This window comes from Nymphaea colorata, chromosome 3, assembly GCF_008831285.2.
Source record: "Nymphaea colorata isolate Beijing-Zhang1983 chromosome 3, ASM883128v2, whole genome shotgun sequence".
Classification (NCBI taxonomy): Eukaryota; Viridiplantae; Streptophyta; class Magnoliopsida; order Nymphaeales; family Nymphaeaceae; genus Nymphaea; species Nymphaea colorata.
The window spans coordinates 4,857,730-4,877,425 of record NC_045140.1 but is presented as its reverse complement, the minus strand read 5'-3'; the positions used below and the strand labels follow the sequence as shown (position 1 = coordinate 4,877,425).

The window sequence follows — 19,696 nt, the reverse complement described above, 5'->3', positions numbered from 1 at the left end:
GCAGCGGGTTTTTATGGTTCAAATTCTACTGCTTCGATTGTCTTTTGTTCAAAGATCACCTTGAGCTTCAGCTGCGTAACATCTGCCCTACCTGCAGGAATGTCTAAATTATACGTTGACATTTTTTATGATTATTCAGAGCAAGGATGGAGGGAATTTAGCATGAAGTACATGAGAACAAGAAAGGGACAATCTAACGAGAACCTTGAAAACCAAACTGCAAGGTCTTGTAGCAGAAGTATAAGAAAGAAGTTATTCTTGCTTCCCTTTTTTTTTTTTCAGTTGTCCTGTTCTCATCTTTCTGCTGGGGTAGGCCAATGGAATATCTCCCTTCATTTATCTGTGCTTTGGAGGTTTTTATCTCAGTGAAGCCTTTGAGGTTTTGCCCAGGGCTGGGCTTTGAGCCGGGAGGATTCGCTACAAGCTAACAAATCGTGAAGCCCCGTCATCTGGCTGATCATGAGCTCCTGACGGATGAGGTGAGGCCAATTTATCTTTATATGAAAAAGCTAAAACTACGATTCTTTCTTTCTATGATGAATCGAGTGAAGTTAAGAATTTGCGGAAGGTTAAAAAAAAATGAGTAAAGAATAGGAAAGTAAAAACTATTAAATTCTCTTTTTCCCTTTTTGTAGGCAAGTTCATGCTTGGCATAGTCTTGCATGATTAGACATCATCATCTATCTCTTTCTGTCCTCTATTGATGATATGATAGTGGCTTAGCACTATAGAAGAACTCATATTGTGAACAAGCATGCACATGCATGCTGCATACACAGACATGCGTGGAAGCACAAGCAGAAATATACATACCTCTTTTCCTTCCAATATCCTCTTCGACAGGTGGTGCTTTCAGGAGACGTTGTGCACAGATGGTAAGAAGAAGCTGTTTTGAAGGGTTACGAAAAGAGGGGTGATGGAAGAAAAGGGCAGAGGTTATGGAGAAAGCCTGCACCCTCTGTCTGCCTTATAAGGACACAGTTCCGAAAGTTGATCGAGAAATAAGTTGAGACGATTGCTCCTCTACTGATAGCAAGAAAAATGGAAGCCATACAATGGAAAAGTACCTGCACCATTGTCTTGGTGCGATCTGCCACCGTATAAAGGCCACCTGTCTTGGAGATAACGACATCTTGGGATGGTCCACAAATGGCTTCATCCATCTTGATCTTTTGAGGTCTTCACACGACAGTGGTGCTGGCTTCTTCTCTTGTATGTGCTTGTGTTACTTGATCCGTGATATTGGTCCCTGATAAACTGGGGATCCTAGAATGAATTGGATGGAAGCTATGTCAAGCTATATCGTAATCAATGACTGAAATCGGAACATTGCGAGATCTGGATCGCAATTTGTATCGATTAAACAAATAATTGGAATACACAAAGTGACGCATTCTCGAAGGGCTACACATTCTTCTTGCGGATCAATGATGATTATAATATCAGGTAACCCCGTCATATATTGATACTGCTCATATACATTTGAAAGTGAGATATTAGATTATGTAAAATAAAGATGCATACAAATTTGAGCTCCTAACCTTCTTTAATTCAATAAAAAATTGATAGGCTAAAAATCCTTTGAGAAATAACATCTGTCCAGGTAGCCTTGAACTCCACTTTTCCTGAAAAACAGTGTTATGGCCTTAAAATAGTTTGAATGTTTTGTTACATATTTGACCTCATTTGGTTTAGGGGTGCATGGACGGTGAAGTTTTGCCGAAACATACCGGCAGGAGGATGGCCTCCCACCTTTTATTAAACCAAACTGTACAGCTAGAGTAAGCGCATTAAAAACAAGAAATAGAGATATACAGACACGTACAGAGGAACAAGAAAATCTACTAGCCAATGGAAGACAAGATTTCAGGGGCAGGATCAAGATCAAACACAGATATTGTGTTTGTGGATCTCACCAGGGTTAAATTATTCTCTCACACCATATGCCATACAAGCCTTGATATAGTGCATAAATATTACAGGCCATTGACAAAGGAAGGTCAATCACCTTCATATGAGATACTCTGGGGCTTTGCATATATCATCTGGTGACATTAAGCATAGCAAGTCAGGTCGAGTAAGGTATATGAACTTACCTACCAGACATTGAAGCCTCCCTGTATCAACTTCAGGTTCGCACGAACTCACATTCAAGTTCGAGTCAATAGGAGTGTCTGCAGGCCAGACATTAATCTTCCCAGTCTCCTTTAAAATGTCTAAAACATATTTTATTCAGCACAAGAAAATGCCTTCTTTTTTTTGACAGGGCAACTTCAATACTAAGAAAGTACTTGGGTCGTCCAAATGGATTCTGCGTCATTTCCTATTAATACGATAACATCGACATGAATCAGAATCATAGTGACCTTTTTACCTTCTCTCTTGACAAAGAGAGTATTATTGGAGTGACATCTTTGGGATCCAATTTTCTCAAGCATTCTGCTAAGTTTCAAGTACCAAGCTTTAGGAGATCGTTTCCATCTATACATAACTCAGGATGATGTATAATATCTCATCTTCTAAGTCTCTTTGTAAGAAGGTATTTTTAACATCTAACTAGTGAAGACTCCAATTGTAATTGCAGGCAATAGACAGAAGTAATGCTATTTGAATGAATAAGTTCAAATGGTGCATCGGTAACGCTATCTGAAAATGAAAATTTCGGTCTAGTCATCTTAGCAAAATGACAGACATCACATACATGACTATCGTAAGAGCAGTTAGGAAATAAACATCTAAGTATGTGAGCCAATGGATGCCCAAGACGTTTGTGGCTTTGTGCCATCTTTCTCTAGCTTTGTTATTATCTACTCAAAGGTTCTTCAGTCACCAACATTGGAAAAGCAAAGTCTATAGTTCTTATTGGGTCAGTAAAAGCGAAGTTTCCTCCGTAAGGTTTTTAAATTCTGACCGGATTAGTCGATGATTATGACTAATCCGGCCAGAATTTAAAAATCTTATGCATGAACCAGTGCCGGAGCCGATCATGTTATATGTTGTGGCCCCTAACAGGAGACCGTGTGTTGTTATCTTGAAATAACCAAAATGCGCTTACTGATTAAATGGTAGACCATTCCTATAAGGGCAAAAGTGAAATATAAAAAAAAAATCCCCCACCAATTAAAATTACCAAAATGTCATTGTCTTAAAATGCAGGAACATGTCTTCCCATATTAAACGCGTGACATGGAAAGCCCCTCGTAGCGGAGCCATTTTTTTTTTGCTGAAGGCGCCAATTATTAATTTATTTATGTTTTAAGCTTTAAAGGATACTTATATATAAATAAATAAATAAATTTGGGCTATACACCAATTATTAATTTAGTTATTTTTTAAACTTTAAGGATACTTGTATATCAAAAATAAATGAAAATTTGGTTGGTATCAATGTAAAAATAAAACAACTTTTTTGTGGCCTAGTGCTGCCAATGGCCTACATCAGCCTGCGCCTACCCAGTTACTAGCTGGTATTACATGCTAGCAATATCGTCTACTATTTTGGAAAATTTTTGGTATCTAAAACTTTACACTTTTAAATTTTAAGTTTTCAAATCCTTTATATTAACAATAATACAAATTTGTATGTTTGAAAGTTATATAAATTATACCATGGATTTGTGAATTTTGCATCTCAGACTCCACTGATATCGAATCAGGTCCCCTCCCATCTGACTTGCAATGCATGAACTTGAGTTTGGGCCTCCTGTTAAATTAGACCCTTCGTTTTTAAATCCTCATAGTTCATGCTTCTTCAAAAGCACTAGCTTCCATGGGATGAACAAGGATATTTTTCAATGATATCAATATGGCTATGCATCTCGGCCTATACCTATCAGATTGATCCTTACCTTTGGCCATAGGACACAACTTCGATATAAGCGTGTTTTCAACTTTTCACTTAATAGACAAATTTAAAATTTATTTTTTTTAAATGCATAAAATAAGAAATAAGGTAATATGTTCAGATTACGTAATATATATATATATATATATACATATTGTTTTTGAGGTTATCGAAAGTGAGAAGCTGAAATCCTTCGGCCATCTTGATTTTTGTCTAATTATAGCATCCGATACAATGCATTAGTTGAACATGATTAAGAAACCGAAGTATTTTTTGAGTCTAAATTCGAATGGAAAAATCCACAGATCCATTAAAGTGGCCGAAATATTTTCCAGTATAAATTTCAATGGAGAAATCCACAAATCCATTAAAAAGTTGGCGATAAGTTCTTCTTTGCAAATTTTATGTAAAAAACGGCATTTAAAGAGACAGCTAGAAGTGCTATGCTTTTCCAATTGAGAAGCCCTGAAAGGAACATTTCCACAAACTAAACTTCTCTCCGCGCTTCCTAACCGGCACAAAGACTTCTGGAAATTGCAGCGTCCTTAAGCCCTAAACCCCGAGCATGTGGCCGAGACTGCGGAGGGGTTTCTGCAGCAGGAGCACGAAGGAATGGAGGGTGAAGCAGGTGGTGCGGTCGAACTTCGATTCCCTCCTGGGGGAGGTGAAGGAGCGCATTCGCGACGCCGATTTCATTTCCATCTCCACTCAGAAATCGGGGCTTTACTCTTCTCCGTGGCGCCGGATTCTTCCCATTGACACTGCCGAGACGGCCTACAGCAAAGCGAAGGACGCGGCGGAGAGATTCCAGCTCTTCCAGTTTGCTATCTGCCCTTTCCGCTTCGACGGTGTGAAGGTCGTCGCCTTCCCGTGAGTGTCTATTCATTTTTTCTTCATTTCTCCTTCTTGTCGTCATTCAGTCGGAGAAACTAGAAATTCTTCGCGTCCGTGATGTTTTAGTTTGAATGACGCCACGCGGGCTCTTTTGATGCACAATTTTTGCGTTCAAGTGGGACCTGCTTGATTTTGTAGATAATCGTGCTGGTGACCAGTGTTGTTTGCGTAGGTAATTACTGGTAATTTCATGCTTGGAATGCGTAAATTTATCTGGAGACGGGAAGAGGATAGCTGGTGCTGGTTATATGTTGGTGGGGCATGTTGGTTATGCTGGTAACGTGACCATCTATATATTAGAATAACTTCGGATTGTTAAACCAAGTGTTATATAAAGGTGTCCTTGAATTGGACACTGAAAGTGGAATTCATAATAGTGACCTGACTGTCCGGTCAGAGAGAATGATGAATGTGAGCGACTCCCTGGTAGATGGTTCTTTGTGATATGTTATTTGTTGTGTAGGATTTTAGGTGAATCTGGCATTTCCTGATAATGTATTTCAGAGGTTGTGGATCACAGATCCGGTACAATCTAATTGTTCAAAAATTTTGTAATGTCAACTCAGAAATCAGTATGTTAATCGTCACTTCAAGTTTCTGACTTTTATAATGCGCGGATGTGATATTCACCATTTTCCCCTTACATCAGTTTACGTGAATGTGTGAGTAAAATCTGTAACGATCAGGGCAGAAATTCTCAAGATTTTACAACGTTATAAGAACTTTTCTCGGCATCTAAAAAACTGAACTCAAAGGATTTGATCTTGGAATATGTGTCTACTTTTTAGGTATTTGAATTTTTAACATGATAATTACATCTGTGTGATTGAAGTTTAGGATTAATAAAACATAAAGGGTTAGTTTTCACTGTGGAAAATCCTGGTTATGAACGCCTTAATAGAGCCTAGGCCATCTTAAAATTAAGGACAGCATGCCATCCCAGTACAGCTCTATAGGGGCCTAGTCTGGGCCGAGGCAATCCAAAAGGAAATTAAGAAAAACTGCATATATATTGAGATTAAATTATCCATATCGAAAGACAAAAGTTGATATTAAAGGGTAAAAAAAGGAAGAGTACATGATGCAAATCGTCATACATATAAAGGACATGGAAATACACACACACACACACACACACACATATAATCATAATTATGACAATGAAAGCAGGTATGCATGACAAATAGATCTAATAAGTAATAGTAATATCATGAAAAGAGAGATACCTGCAAATAATTAAACAACACTCCCACTCAAAACTCAGCTCAATGAGTCAATAGAAGAAGCGCAAGGCCCCCACAAATATGAGAGGGCGAGAAGGAGCTAGTAAATATTTAGCTCAGTGGACAAGCAATAGCTAGAAAGCCAAACCATGAAAGGTTAAAATTTAAAAATGTTGAAAGCATGAGAAGCAGTTCCCTTTATAATTTTATTAAAAGAAAAAAAGAAAAAGTCTCATGGTTGTCTCCTAGTCAGGCCAGCTTAGTCTCTGAAAAAGTGACCCACTTGGCACCTAGCGCCTCTGCATCTGCCCCTGCATGCCCTTTGACTATTAAGCCTGACACTCCATCAGGCATCAGAATTGATGTCACTCTGGTTAAGATGTAGAACTAAAAAATATTCTTGTTGTTGCAATGCAGGTATAATTTTCACTTATTCCCAAGGGATGAGTTAAACATAGGCATGCCATCACACAGCTTTTCTTGTCAAGTATCATGCCTAACAGCTATGGCTCGTGAAGGCTTTGATTTCAATACTTGCATATACGATGGTGAGCATGACTAAAATGCAATTTTTTGCTTGTCTTTGATTGCAGTAAATAATTTTCCTTTCTGTTTTTTCTTCAGAGAAGCTTGTTTTGATTGAAAAGGTAACTATGAAAAAACTGATCTGTTTTCATATATCCAAGCCCTTCTTTAATCAACAGGCATTTCATATTTATCAAGAGTACAAGAAGCTGCATCAATGCACCAGTCTGCCCTTCTGCTTCCTACTGATCATTTACCATCACCTTCACAAAGTCAGTCAGTTGCAGATTCTGTATTCATTGAAAGGACCAGGTCTCGAGTCCTCCACTGGAGAAATTCTTGTAAAGATTCTAGCAATAATTCAGATGGTGTGCATCCTGTTACTACTTAATAGTGAAAGAACTTTTGATGAATTTTTTCTTAGTATTTTCTTGGTTGGTTTCATTTTCTACAGAGGCATTGGTGAAGTCATTACGGAAGCTTATATTAGGAAGTGAATTATTTGGATCAAGACCGTGCATTAGCGTGGATGTCTGCAATGACCATCAAGCACAACTAGTTTTAGAGGTGGGCAATTGAAGATAGTGTCACACTTTCAATGATATTTCCCCTCCTTTGTACCTTTCTCATGTGATATAAGTTCGTGCAACAAAATTTTCATGCTATGCGGTTTTTATGCAAATATTTCATACTTATAGCAAAATTTGATGTTTAAAACTTTAAATGTTCTGCCATGGACAAATATTTATATTATTTTTTATTTAAATGTTGCTTTTATTTTGAACTTTTTTTGCCATTTTTCATATATACATATCTACATATATATCCTGCCGTACCCCTGTACTCACATTTTCTAAAATTGTTGCGCTTGTACCTGCATCTCCGTACCTGAATCCATACCTGCTTCCATGTGTCTTAGCCCTTATGACAAGCTACAGCTGCACACGCTTGTGCATACTTATAGATGTGTGCATATGCCACACTGTATTAAAATAAGCTCCAATCACAAGATATCTCACATGATTACGAGGAATAGAAGGATGAATCACAAAAGGATTCATTTTCTCAACAACTAGGCACAAAGTGCCTAACATCAGATATAAAAGTATTTAATGACTGACAAACATCATTATTACAAGTGGCAGTAAATAACAGGGGCATCAGCCCCTCAATATATATGCACAAGGCAATCAATGGACTATAGGGCCAATGGCTACAGAATTAGCTATTTGCTATTTCAACATTGCTCAGATCAAAAGAAGATAAAGAATAATAAATGAATGCAAAAAGAATAAAAAATGAAAATACATTTACATTTTACATATATGTATACATGTGTTTGTGCATGTGTATAATATGTATAAGTGAACATGCAGACATTTAAGAAATGGCAAGCCTCGAAAATGCCAGTTGCAATTATGATTGTGATTCCTACCAGTTATGCAGAATGTGGGAAGAGGCTGCTTGAATTGCCTATTTTGATATGTATATACCTATTTGTTTGTGTGTCAGAATGGAATTAAAATCAAATAATTAATATTGCTGTCATAGCCATGTTTACATTGTCTGAGGCTGTTGTAGATTGATCTTGGTGCTTGTTTGCATGATCTTCACTCTGTCTGTGTTGATGCAGATGTTGGGTAAGTTGTCTGATGATCTTGTGCCCTTGGTCGTTCCTGACAAAGATGGTGCACCCACAGCTGTACGTGTTGTCTTGACTAGTTCAATTGAGGATAGAGTTCTTCTTGAGGTACATGTGTTCATGCCATTGTCACAAATTTCATTCTTAGTAAAATATCGGTGAGGTTTTTCTTGGGTATTTATTTGGCAAAGTTATTCTCATCGAGAAAGTTTCAGGAGAATCTCGGCAATATTTCAAAAATTATAACTAAAAAACCTAATTTTAAAAAAATCCTAAAAAATAAAAAATCCCAAAATCTCGCAAAAAATTCACACAAAGTCTGGAGATTTTCCTATTGGCGAGATTTTCAAAATTTCACGATATTTTGCTTTTTTTTATCTGCTTTCTCATAATATGGCAAGTTTTTCAAGAATTTCACAATATCCGTGACAGTGGTTCATGCCAGCTTTTGCTCTTTATGCTGGCTTTTTCGTTCTTCACTAACTGATACTGGTGCCTTTAATTGACATCTGTACAGAATGAGCTTAAGAGTCTCGAGGATGGACGAAACATGGAAGTTCGTGGTTTCAGAGAGGTTATTGATGCAATGTCGGACTCTCAGAAACCCATCATTGCATATAACTGCCTGAATGGTGATCTCTTATGGCTGTTCTTCTCTGATTGACTTGGGCTTAACCTTTAAATGTATGTGCACAGTATGTACTCATCTTTCTTATATCTATTGCTTTGCAGATTTTGCATTTATTCATTCTAAATTTATATCTCCTCTGCCACATACCATGACTGAGTTCATGTGTTCATTGCGGTTTGTCTTCCCATCTGTCCTTGACATCAACCATATATTAAAGGAAGTGCCACCCCTAAAGAAGGCGACTAATTTACATGCTGCTCTGTCATTTTTAAAGAGGCGCTTCTTTTTGCCCATTGATATGGAGGTACCACAGCTAGGTTTGTCCCTTTGATTAGTTCCTTTGCATTTTGTGAAAAGGAAATTAAGTTGTTTCCCTTTCCTGTGCTCACACAAGCACTCACTCGCACACAAGTTTAACCTAGAAACTTATGTATAAGCAGATGGAAAAATTTCATGAAATTTTTAAATTTTATTTGTATTGTACAATACGGACCCGTGTCAATACAACTTGTCTAGGTGAAGAAGACCTAGATTGTACGGGCTCGATATGTGATTACACCCATGTATCGTGCCCGTATCGGGTGTATTGTACGAGACAGGGAGGTGTATTGTACGATACATGCGATACACCCCGTGTCTTATGATACTGGATTAAAATTTGAAAAAGGGCCCCAAGGCCCTTTTCTGCTTCATTCTTTTAAACCGAAACCTTCTCTCTCTCTCTAAACTTACCTAAAAACTGTGAGAGGGAGAGATTTTGCTGGTTTCTCTAAAAATTGCTGATTTAAGGAAGAAACCATTGATTTGATGAACTCGTGATATAGTTTACTAAACTCTATTACACTCTAAGTTTAAAGTCTAAACTCGTATGTGATAGATGCTCTATAAACTTTTGATGGATCATGGATGTTTTAATATATTATTTTGAATCTCTTAGTCTTACTTTTCATTTTTTAATTTGTTGCTGATATATATACATATGCTTCATGAATGATGAATGATGAATGATGAATCATTAATGTTCTTTATGTGTGATGAGTTTTTTTTATATGAAATACATTGGTCTTGATTTTTTTTTATTTTTGGCTATATTTTTATTATTTTTGCTATTTTTTAATGTTTTTTTATTAAAAAAATCAATTTTACAATACGTTACAGTACATTTACACTACGTTACGATACTGCGTATAGGTCAGTCCGACCGATACGTGATACGATACGCCAGTGTCAACATTTTTTATGCCAATGACAGTGTGGTTCTAATCCTTCTCCAGTTAAATTCTGTGAGAAGATATTTGCCCCGGCCAGTCTTTTTCATGGTTAAAGACAGCAGTTTCAAGTTTTGCTGGCTTTGGCAATTGATATCCTGAGTTCAAGGGGCAATTCTTCTAGTTGTAAGCTCAATATTTTGTTGATACAAGTTTTGTCCGACTATTTTTTTTGCAGCTGATGGAGTTGCAGATGGTGAGAACCTTGGAAACAATGTTTTGAGGATAACGTTTTTGTTTGCAAAACTTTGTTCTTTGATGAAATTATCACCTTCTGCTGACAAGTCATCAAACAGTCACAATTATGCATGCATTGAAAGTTACACAAATATCTTTTATCCTTCCCGTGCTATCCTTCAAGAACCTGCAGATGGTGATACCTGCGTATGGATGGATAGTGAAAACAAAGTAAACACGGAAAATTTGATCTTCTTGTGGGGGTTTGGTGGATTTGTTTCATCAGAGGCTCTCAAGAGACAACTGTCTGGCACCCATGATGCTTTCGATGAAGGTTTTGATGTTCGGTTGCTGGATCGAAGCTGTGCAGTTCTATCCTTTTGGAGTGCCAATTCTGCTAAAAGGTTCGTTGAAGACATAGATTTAGGTCTTGATGGGTTCCCTGCACTGCATGAAATGGTCTGCAAGGGGTTGAAAGCTGCTACATACAGGGATTATGAACGAGTTTGCAAGTTGGGTCTTTGGGAGAGTGAACTAGCAGACTCTTTGGAAAGAGCAGCTAATGAGTCAATGGACTCTCCAATCTTGGTGGATGAAGAACCTTTGAGTGCATACAAAGGCGATGAATCCTCATTTCAGCTAAATGTTCTTTGAGAGTGGAAAGAGTTGGTAACGACTGGGTGCTTTTCCAATGTTGGTGAGGGAAGAGCCTTTGAGTAGATAACAAATAACGCATCCTTGCACAACTGAGCATTTGGATGCTCCATTAGTTCTGCAACCAGCCTTAAGTGTTTCTCCATTTTGTTGCCTTTGGGAGATTGTAACAGCATGTTGCATTGGAGGTTATTCAGAAACAACACACAGTTTGGATTTATCGGTGGCTCTGGTCATGAAGTACGAACCAGCGCTTTCTCAATGGCCATGTCGATGGATGAGGTGATTAACCATATTTGAAGTGCAAATCGAAGAGCTTCTAACAGGCATGTGGAAATTGCATTTTCCTCTTTTTCTTTTAGCTTCTAACAAGCTCCATTGGCTGTTACTTTTGTGTGTGTGTGATTCTAAGTGATGGATCTTTCAATATCTTTGTGTCCCTTCCAGGTATTACGCGCAGCTATGCCCATCCATGAGGTTTAATATGAGTTACCCAAAGATCATTTCTTCAAGGCCCCTGTTTTGATAGTATGGAAGAAAAAATTATCAGAGAAGCTTCCGGTATTCTTATGGGTCTTGTTATGCTTGTAATTGACTGCTAGAAAAATAATTGGTGAAAAATTTCTCATAGTTCTCGAGGAAAGTGGTGATTGTTGTTGCCTTTCATGTAGACTTTCTCTTTTCAGTAAATCTTGTGTAGTTGAATCTTTCTGCAGCATCAGTGAGTTCATCATTGCAGTTGTGCCGGCTAAACAGTTGCTTGAGGACCAGGTTCAGGTGGAGACAAGCCCACAAAAGAAGCAGGTTAGGAGGATCTATGAACTATGGTCACTATTGACCTTCCTGCTGGTCTTTGCTGGACGTATAGCACTGATTAGTCAACATGGGCTTGGATGGGACTGCCTCTTGGGCTTTTGCTGGAATCTGCACCTGGCCCAGCTCAGCCTGCTAAACTATGATGGGCACACCTTGATGCTACCAAGCCATGCCTCCTTACTGAACTCTAGCCACCTTATAATTTATTCCAACCCAATCAACGAGATAATGAAGGATAAAGTGGGAAAATACTAATTCTGCAAGTTTAAGTTTAGTTTTGACGGACTGAGCTAGGGGGACCCAGATCAATACCTCTCAGGCTATTATCAATAAACAAATCAAGCAATTCTGATGATAAAAATAAAACAATATGCAGTGAAATGGATAATATTTGTAAATCTGTGAAACTGATATTGCTCTTCACCACTGGTGTTTTAGCCAAAATTGAGTGGAGGAGAGTTAGATTCGCTCTTAAAGAAGTTGTTCTTAGCTTGTCAGGAGATGACATGCTAGAATTGTAGCGAAATTGAGCACATACATAAAAAATGGAGTGACTGATACTGTGGGAAAGTGACTACTTGACACATTGGAAACTAAATTGGACCAATTGTAAGATGAATTTACTGGAACCGAGCTTGAGTTAAGCTATCCTCAGTGCTATGAACATATCTTAAACTTGATCTAGCTTAAGTCGACTTAGTTGAGATAACTTTGTAGAACTAAAGTTCTTAAGTTGTACTTCATGGGCCACTAAAAGTTAAGCTGATTGAACCATAAAGAACTGGTCCTAGGCTTGGTTCAGGTTATAGACAAAAGGCAAAGCTGAAAAACCTGCCATTTCTGGAAAAGCAGGGCCTGCTGAACTCAATTGAGCTAAGTTAAGCCAAAATGAGCTGAAGATACATGCATTTTTTTAACTCGATTAATTCAATTAAGAGTTTATCATTTGATATTAAAAATTAGTAGTTCCTATCTTTAAGCATTTATTTAAGAATGTCTCTCAAGAATTGAGTGATTTTTAAAAGTTAATAATTGATTGAGCGTGTTTTTTATATATATCTAAAAATAAAGAACAGAAATTTGTAGAATGCAAAAAAACTATTTTATAATTAGCTTTTAAATATAAATGCTCTTCGTTAAGAACCGCGTCAAAATCTCGTCGTACTCGCGGAACAGGGAGAGAAAAGCAAGCAGGTGTCTGCAGCGGCAACTAGTGGATCCCAAGCTGACCAAAGGTAGGGGAGTCTCTCTTCTCTCTCACACACACACATTTTCCAATCTTCGATGATTTGTTTCATTTTGCGTCAAACTTGGATCCGATGTTGTGAACTTCCGTGGCTCTTCATTTGGCTTTCTCCAGGAATTAAGGTCCTATATTTCGTGAAGACTAAGGCCTCTAAACTTTTTGGTATCTCAGTTGCTTTCAGTAGGAATCAGGAGTCTCGCACTTGTAGATACTGTTGGCGTTTCAATTTGTTTTAGGGAGAATATTTAGTTCCTGGCGTACACTTCGCTAACGCGGGCCATTAAATTTGTTGTAGTTCCATTTTGACTTAGGGTTTTTAGACGCGGGTATTTCAGTTCGCCTTAGGGGGAATTTTGTCGTTATTTTTTTTGACCGATGGTCATTTTCTTAGTTCATTTTAGATTTCCCAGGATGCCGTCAACCTTCTTTTGTTTGTCTGGATATCATAGGAGTTATTTGCTTAGTATTTCTTTGTCTATGGCGTTTCTTGTGGATTTTTTTTTTGTTCCGGATAATTGTTACGTCTTTCATTTCTACCAGGCACCATGTTATCCGTGGACGACGCGTTGAAGGCCGTGCTTAGTGCCGCTCAGCGTCTAGAGCCTGTGACCGTATCACTTCAAGACGCATTGGGATTGATAGTAGCTGAGGATATCTATGCACCTGACCCCTTGCCTCCCTACAGAGCATCCGTCAAGGTCAACTGGAAGTCCTTTCACCTTTAATGTGGTTACGCTAACATGGTAGCTATTACATTTTTACATGAGTATATGGTTGTTTGGTACGCATAAACTATCGGTGTACTAAAAGCCAAGTAGTTGGAAGTTTTGCTCAAATTTTAAAACAGTATTTTCGTTGTGAATTTTGTTGTAGAACTATTGATGCATCTTGACGCGTAGGTGACGATCGCTCACAATAGGTGGAGATTACATGGTTAATTAATTCTGTTAGTTTTGTAACTCTGTCATGATGATCTTGATATTCTCAGAAAAGGGATAAATGTTCTGTCATGCTCACAATTTCAAGTTTTCTCAGCACAATGGAGAGTCTTCCTAAAGGGAGGACAACTCCTCACGAGCCATAGGGGGCCTTGAGAGGGAATGTATTCCCAGTTACCTTTTGTAAAGCAGCTATGGTGCTATACTAGCTGTCCCAGTCTTCTCCACTATACGTTGAACTTCTCTCCCAAAGTTTTATTGTTTTTTGGATCGTGAATGAAGTGTCATTCATTCATAATATGAGAAAATGACTTAAAATCATCCTCACTCATGCTCACTTCTGTTCATAAGGGAGTGCTTCACAAGAAGATTAGCTAGGAAGAAGCTCAGTTATTAGCCTTATGATTCTTAGAACTTTAAATAGAACTACAAGTCTCTAACTGCTAAGGCAAATTAACTCAGAAAAGCTGATTTTTCCTTAACATAAAACTTGAGCAGCCTATGTTGTTAAACGCGTGCCTAAGCCCCTAGGCTTGGCTGGGTGCCTAGGCTGGATGTTTTAGGCACCCTACCACTTGAAGATGCTTAGGACATCATCTAGGACACTCAGACCCACCTAGATGCTTGGTTGCTTGAGTTTTTTTCTCTTCCTCATCCCCTTAAACAACCTATCTTCTATGTCACATGGGTGCGAGTATGGTACGGGTTCGGGTACGGCGGTATGGGTTTAGAAACGACAATTTTGAAAAATGTGCGTACATAGGTACGACACATTTTATATTCTAAAAAATGATAAAATAAAAAAAAAACATTAATAGTAAGAAAATATAGAATCTTAGTGGAAGGAAAATGTAAAAGAAGGGAAAGTTCAAAATTAAAGAAAAATTAAGTTTGAAAATATAATTTTAAATGTTTTAAAATGCAGCCGTACCCGTGTCGCCGTACCCACGTACTGACATGGGTACCTAGGCAAAAATGACGTACCTGTGTCACGTAGCCTATCTTGTTCTTTTTGATATCATGTGATTTACATTAAAATTATATGTATATATGTCATAGCCACAATTGTCGCGTTATTTTCGAAAATATTGCGATAATAATTAAAAAATGAAGAAAGGAAAATATTGCAATATTTGAAAAAAAACGTTAAAAAATCAAATTATCACGAGTTTAACACGGATTTATCGTAATTTTTTCATTTATGTTTTTTTTCATTTTCTGTTTATATATTTTTTTTCAACTTTTGTTTCATTGTTTTATTTCCTCTTGTTTTAGATATTTAATGTGACCTCCCAAATGCAATACAATACTTATTAGTTTTTCATTTCTTGTATTTTTAACTATTTGATCTTTTATTTTTTAAAAAACTCGAGTTTTTTTTGGCTCTGCTGAAAAATGCCCGAGAAAACCTCACCGATAAAAACCCGACAACAATATTTGTGGCTATATATATGTATATATGCACACACACACACACACACACATAGACACACACTACACTAATGATTGTAGCATAGCTACACAGCCTACACTTATATGTAGTATTGCCAATATAGTTATGTTCATATGTTGTTTTATGTTTTTAATTGTTTGGAATACACATATGCTTGCATGTATATATGTGTTCATGTGTGTTGATCTTTTGAGTTCTTTCTCTTGTTTATTAGAGTTAACATAAAAGGCAATTTTAAGACATTCAAAGTAGTAAACAAAGTTGACATGGAAGCTGTGATTGTTTTGAAGATTTATGTTCCTTGTTTTTTAGAAAAAAAAGTTAGATTAGTAATTTTAGGATTATTTTAGGCTTTTAGATCTTAAAAATTAGAATTAGAGATTAATTAGTTGGTGTATTGAAGTTGGTGCTCTAATTGCAAAGTAGCATTATCATTTGTCACAGAAAACCCATCTTTTTCAAAGAGGACTTGGTAAAAACGTTAAAAACAATGAAAACAAAAAAAATGTTAAAAACCCATCTTTTCTCTTTTTCTGAAAAAAACTCCAAATGAATTTTCACGTTTTTTTTTTGCATTTTAATCACATTTTTTCTCGTTATTTTTAGATTATTTTTGCTTTAAACTTTAAGGTTTAAATTTTCAAACTTAAGTTAAATTATTATCTTCATTTCTAACAGTACTAAAAGTCTAAAACGTCATTTTTTGCCAATTTATCAAGTTTTTTTTTTATATTTTCTTAGTTTTTCAAAATTTTCCTAATTTGTAGGAATTTTTTTTTTACCGAATTTTGTCCCGGATTTTCCCGAGAATTTCAGATTTGTAGGAAAATACCCGAGAAAGACCTCGCCGTTTAAAACCTGTTAACAATATTTGTGACAATGCAAAATAATGATGGTGAATTCTAAACTTGTTCTAATTGTGCTATATGCCCATTAAACTTTAATTGTTGAACTTTGCTAAATTTGCTATTTCAAGCTTTTGCTTATGCTTGTTATAGGGTGTGTCGGGTGAGCATTTTCGCCTATCAGGTATTGTAATTGTTATGGTATTATGAGTTGATAATTGTAGGTTATCCTTGAAAATACTTCATTTTTGCTATTGCTTTTAAAAATTTAACATTGCATTTTTGTTGGTTTTTTTTTTTTGGGACGACTTATGTGCATACCCTGCCCTGGCTTTTGGCTTAACTCACTGTGTAGGTTGTACCTAGCACTTCTGATGACATAGTTAAAACATATTGTTGCAAATATCAGGGAGAGATAATTTGGCATCTTTAGCTTGAGAGGCATTCCCATTATGGATGTGAGAGAATCAGCAAACATGTAGCACTGTTAACCATTGTATCAAATATTGGCTTTTTTGGAAAAAAACAAGTTAAAAAACTGACACACAAAAATAAAAAAGAGCTAGAAGTCATCGTATTTAAAAAAAGTCAAAAAAAAAAAAGATCATGATTTTATGAATTTTTCAGAATGATTTTTTTTATTATATTTTCATTTTCTTTTGAGATTTCTTTTTAAAACTTTAATGACTACTATGCATTTATTTCAATTTTTTTGTAGGAAATTAGTTGAACATTCAAAATTTCATAATTTTTTTATATATTTTATTTTTTTGAATTCCTAGGGTTTTCCTTAGAAAAACAAGCTTGCAGGTTAATACCCGAGAAAAACCTCAGTTGTTAATAGTTAAGGCTGATATTTGTGACTATGCTGTTGACTACTTGGATTTATCTAAAATCTACAGTGCAAAAGGTTTATATGTATATGTGCCTACCCTGCACAATTAGTTAGTTTGTAGGAGTATAAAGCTTTTCAAATGAAATAGTTTCAAAACACAAATGTATTCCTCCATGAAATTACTTTCTTTTTTCCTAGCTTGTGACGTGTTGAAATCCAAGAAACAAGGAGCCATGGCCCATGCAAATGTAGGAGCACTATTTCATTCCTTTAATAGTTTGGCAGCAAGAATGCAATGTCACTTGAGATTTGATCATAATTTTCCCTTACTGTTTCCAGTATGACTGTTGATATGTCTCATGTAAGCTGCTTTAGAAGTCTGGGCGATAATGACTCCTTATAAATTGTTCTTCGTAGGATGGTTATGCTGTAATTGCATCAGATGGGCCTGGTGAATATCCTGTAATTGCTGAATTGAGGGCTGGGAGTGATGCTGTTGGCTTCGTTGTTACTTCTGGAACTGTTGCTTATGTGACAACTGGAGGCATGGATCTTAGACCCAATCTTTTGACTTAGTAGACATGCATATACAACCAATATATGTTCTACAAACTGAATTCTACTTATTCTATGTGAAATTACTACTTGTTTTTCATAGTTGTTGTTATTCATTAAATTTATAATTTGTTGTCATTATTTGTTAGTGCTGGTTTATTAACTAAAAGGTTATCTTATGATGTTCATATTTAATTTGGATCAGTCTATCGTGGTTGGCATCCACCTTGAAATGAGAAAATATTAGATAAATTCAGCGAGTATTACATGAATCGCAGCTTAGATCCAATGATGGTTCTGAAATTTAAGTATTCTTCTTTTAAGCAACCGTACTCAAACACAAGGCAGACAGGGGCGTGTGCATGTGTGTTTTCTGTGTGCATTTGCATTTGCTTGTGAAAATGTTATCTGCACAACCATGCAAGCTTTATAATTTGCTTATGAGTTACAGCAAACTGAATGTGTAAGATATAGCTTCTTGGCATAAAAAATAATTTATGAGTTACATTTTTATCCCTAAAAGTTCCTGAACCCTACTGTGTTTCTGTGTGTATATTGCTAAGACACTACATCAGAATTTGAAAATAATAATACATATAGTAAGTGTACGACCTAGTCTTGCCCAGTTTCAAACTAGAAGGAAAATGAATGCCCGATGGTTATGAAATTCGCAGTCAAACGTGAAAGCTAGAATAGTTCAAGACCCAGTAAGACTAGGGTGTTATGGTCTTTGGTCGTGGCAAACTTGTAATTTTCAGTCATGACCAGGGGTAGCTTAATAATTAGCTAGTCAAAATTAAATTATGCTAATCGTGATTAAGTTTAGCTAATGACAGTTTAAGAACTTAAGCACCCAATTAATGATGGGTTTGAACTTTTAAGCTAGGATTAGATACTAAGCTAAACCGGAACTGAACCTAATAATTTAAATCTAATTAATTGAACAAACCTCCTCAAAATATATTATCGCTTTTCTAAACCTCTTCAAGATAGAATAATATAAAATAGAATATCATAAGTAATAACAAAATAATAACTTTTGGCTATAAATAGGGGTTGCAACCCCCTTTGGGATTCAACATGCGGGAGAAGAGGAAGAGAGAGAAGAGAAAGAGGGGAGAGGAGAAAGAGGGAGGAGAGAAGGAAGAGAGAGAAGAAGAGAAAGAGGGAGGAGAGGAAAGCCTGAGTTTATCATTATGATGTAGGCAACGACCTAGGGCTGGTTTTATATTTTCCGATTGATGGTATAAGGGGAAAGTCCGAGAACAACCCAATATATCGTACCAGAAATGAAAAGTTCGAGAATGACACATGTTTTGACTATAAAGAGTTGAACCCAACTGTAAAACATAAAAGGGCTAGTTTGGGTGGTGCAGGGGTCTGAGGACCGGCGTGATCGGAACCTTCCCTGAATGCAAGGATTGATAAAGTGCTCATTCCCGGGCTACTTAGAGGAGCCCATCCTCATCGTGAGGCATCGAGTGTGAGATGCAGTTACTACAATAACACAGTTGAGCTCACTGACATGTGAGTCACGGTAGTGGTTACCCCAAACTATGCCAATATTCCCGGTTTCTTAGTGTTTGGGACCGTAAGCCGCACAATGGCCCGCCCTAAATACTCCGACGAGCTGGGTGGCATCTGTGATCTTACTCAAGCGGGGGTGCTTGTGTAGGTATCATTGAAAATCATGCTATTGTGAATTGCTTGTCTATCTATTTATTTGTTTGTTTAATTCTTTTTACTGCTATTATTAATGTGATCAGTTAACTGTGTAACTCAGATTAAGTCTGATTCGCTGGATTGGCGAAGAAATCAGCAAACCAAATTTAGTGATGGAGTGAGCTTACTTTGAACTATGATTTGAGTATTATCACCAGTGTTGGAGTGAGCTTACTTTCAGTGATGATACTCACTCATTATTATTAACAATCAATACAATACATAAACCTTACACTCAAATGATATATCAGAGATCTTGCTATGATTTTCATTGTACTTAGCAGCTGTGTTGATGCTATGACTATCTGACTTCATTAGGTCCTCACTATATAATGGATGATGCTCATTGATTGGGTGACTGAAAGGATGAGGGATTGTTGGGAAGTAATGCGACAATGTCATATACGTTTTCCTTATGCACTTTTGTT

The 19,696-nt window shown here is 36.7% G+C and overlaps 2 protein-coding genes across 10 annotated transcripts in view; both read left to right on the top strand.

Annotated features, from left to right (window-relative positions):
* The first annotated feature begins 4,316 nt into the window (after positions 1 to 4,316).
* On the top strand, positions 4,317 to 11,182 carry LOC116251565 (poly(A)-specific ribonuclease PARN-like). Of its 4 annotated transcripts, XM_050077184.1 has the most exons (9): positions 4,576 to 4,714; positions 4,911 to 5,014; positions 6,379 to 6,509; positions 6,666 to 6,854; positions 6,941 to 7,053; positions 8,120 to 8,236; positions 8,646 to 8,760; positions 8,861 to 9,076; positions 10,206 to 11,182. In XM_050077184.1, exons 2-9 carry the CDS (start codon positions 4,929 to 4,931, stop codon positions 10,856 to 10,858), a joined length of 1,620 nt encoding a protein of 539 aa, XP_049933141.1. In that variant the 5' UTR covers positions 4,576 to 4,714; positions 4,911 to 4,928; the 3' UTR covers positions 10,859 to 11,182. The 4 variants fall into 4 exon arrangements, with proteins under 4 accessions (XP_031481767.1, XP_031481769.1, XP_031481768.1 ...); XM_031625907.2 differs by lacking the exon at positions 4,911 to 5,014 and having other exon boundaries at positions 4,317 to 4,714; XM_031625909.2 differs by lacking the exon at positions 4,911 to 5,014 and having other exon boundaries at positions 4,317 to 4,714; positions 8,861 to 9,063; positions 10,206 to 10,380.
* Positions 11,183 to 12,785: 1,603 nt separating this feature from the next.
* LOC116251387 (molybdopterin biosynthesis protein CNX1) overlaps positions 12,786 to 19,696 on the top strand; it is a 28,701-nt gene continuing 21,790 nt past the window's right edge. For 4 of the 6 annotated variants that reach the window (XR_007572759.1, XR_007572758.1, XM_031625633.2 and 1 more), the window contains exons 1-3: positions 12,786 to 12,909; positions 13,461 to 13,618; positions 17,409 to 17,535. Coding sequence is in view for 3 of the 6 variants with exons in the window: in XM_031625633.2 (XP_031481493.1) it covers positions 12,801 to 12,909; positions 13,461 to 13,618; positions 17,409 to 17,535 (394 nt within the window). In the remaining 3 variants the exon portion in view is untranslated. The other 2 variants (XM_050076570.1, XM_031625637.2) reach the window with 2 other exon arrangements.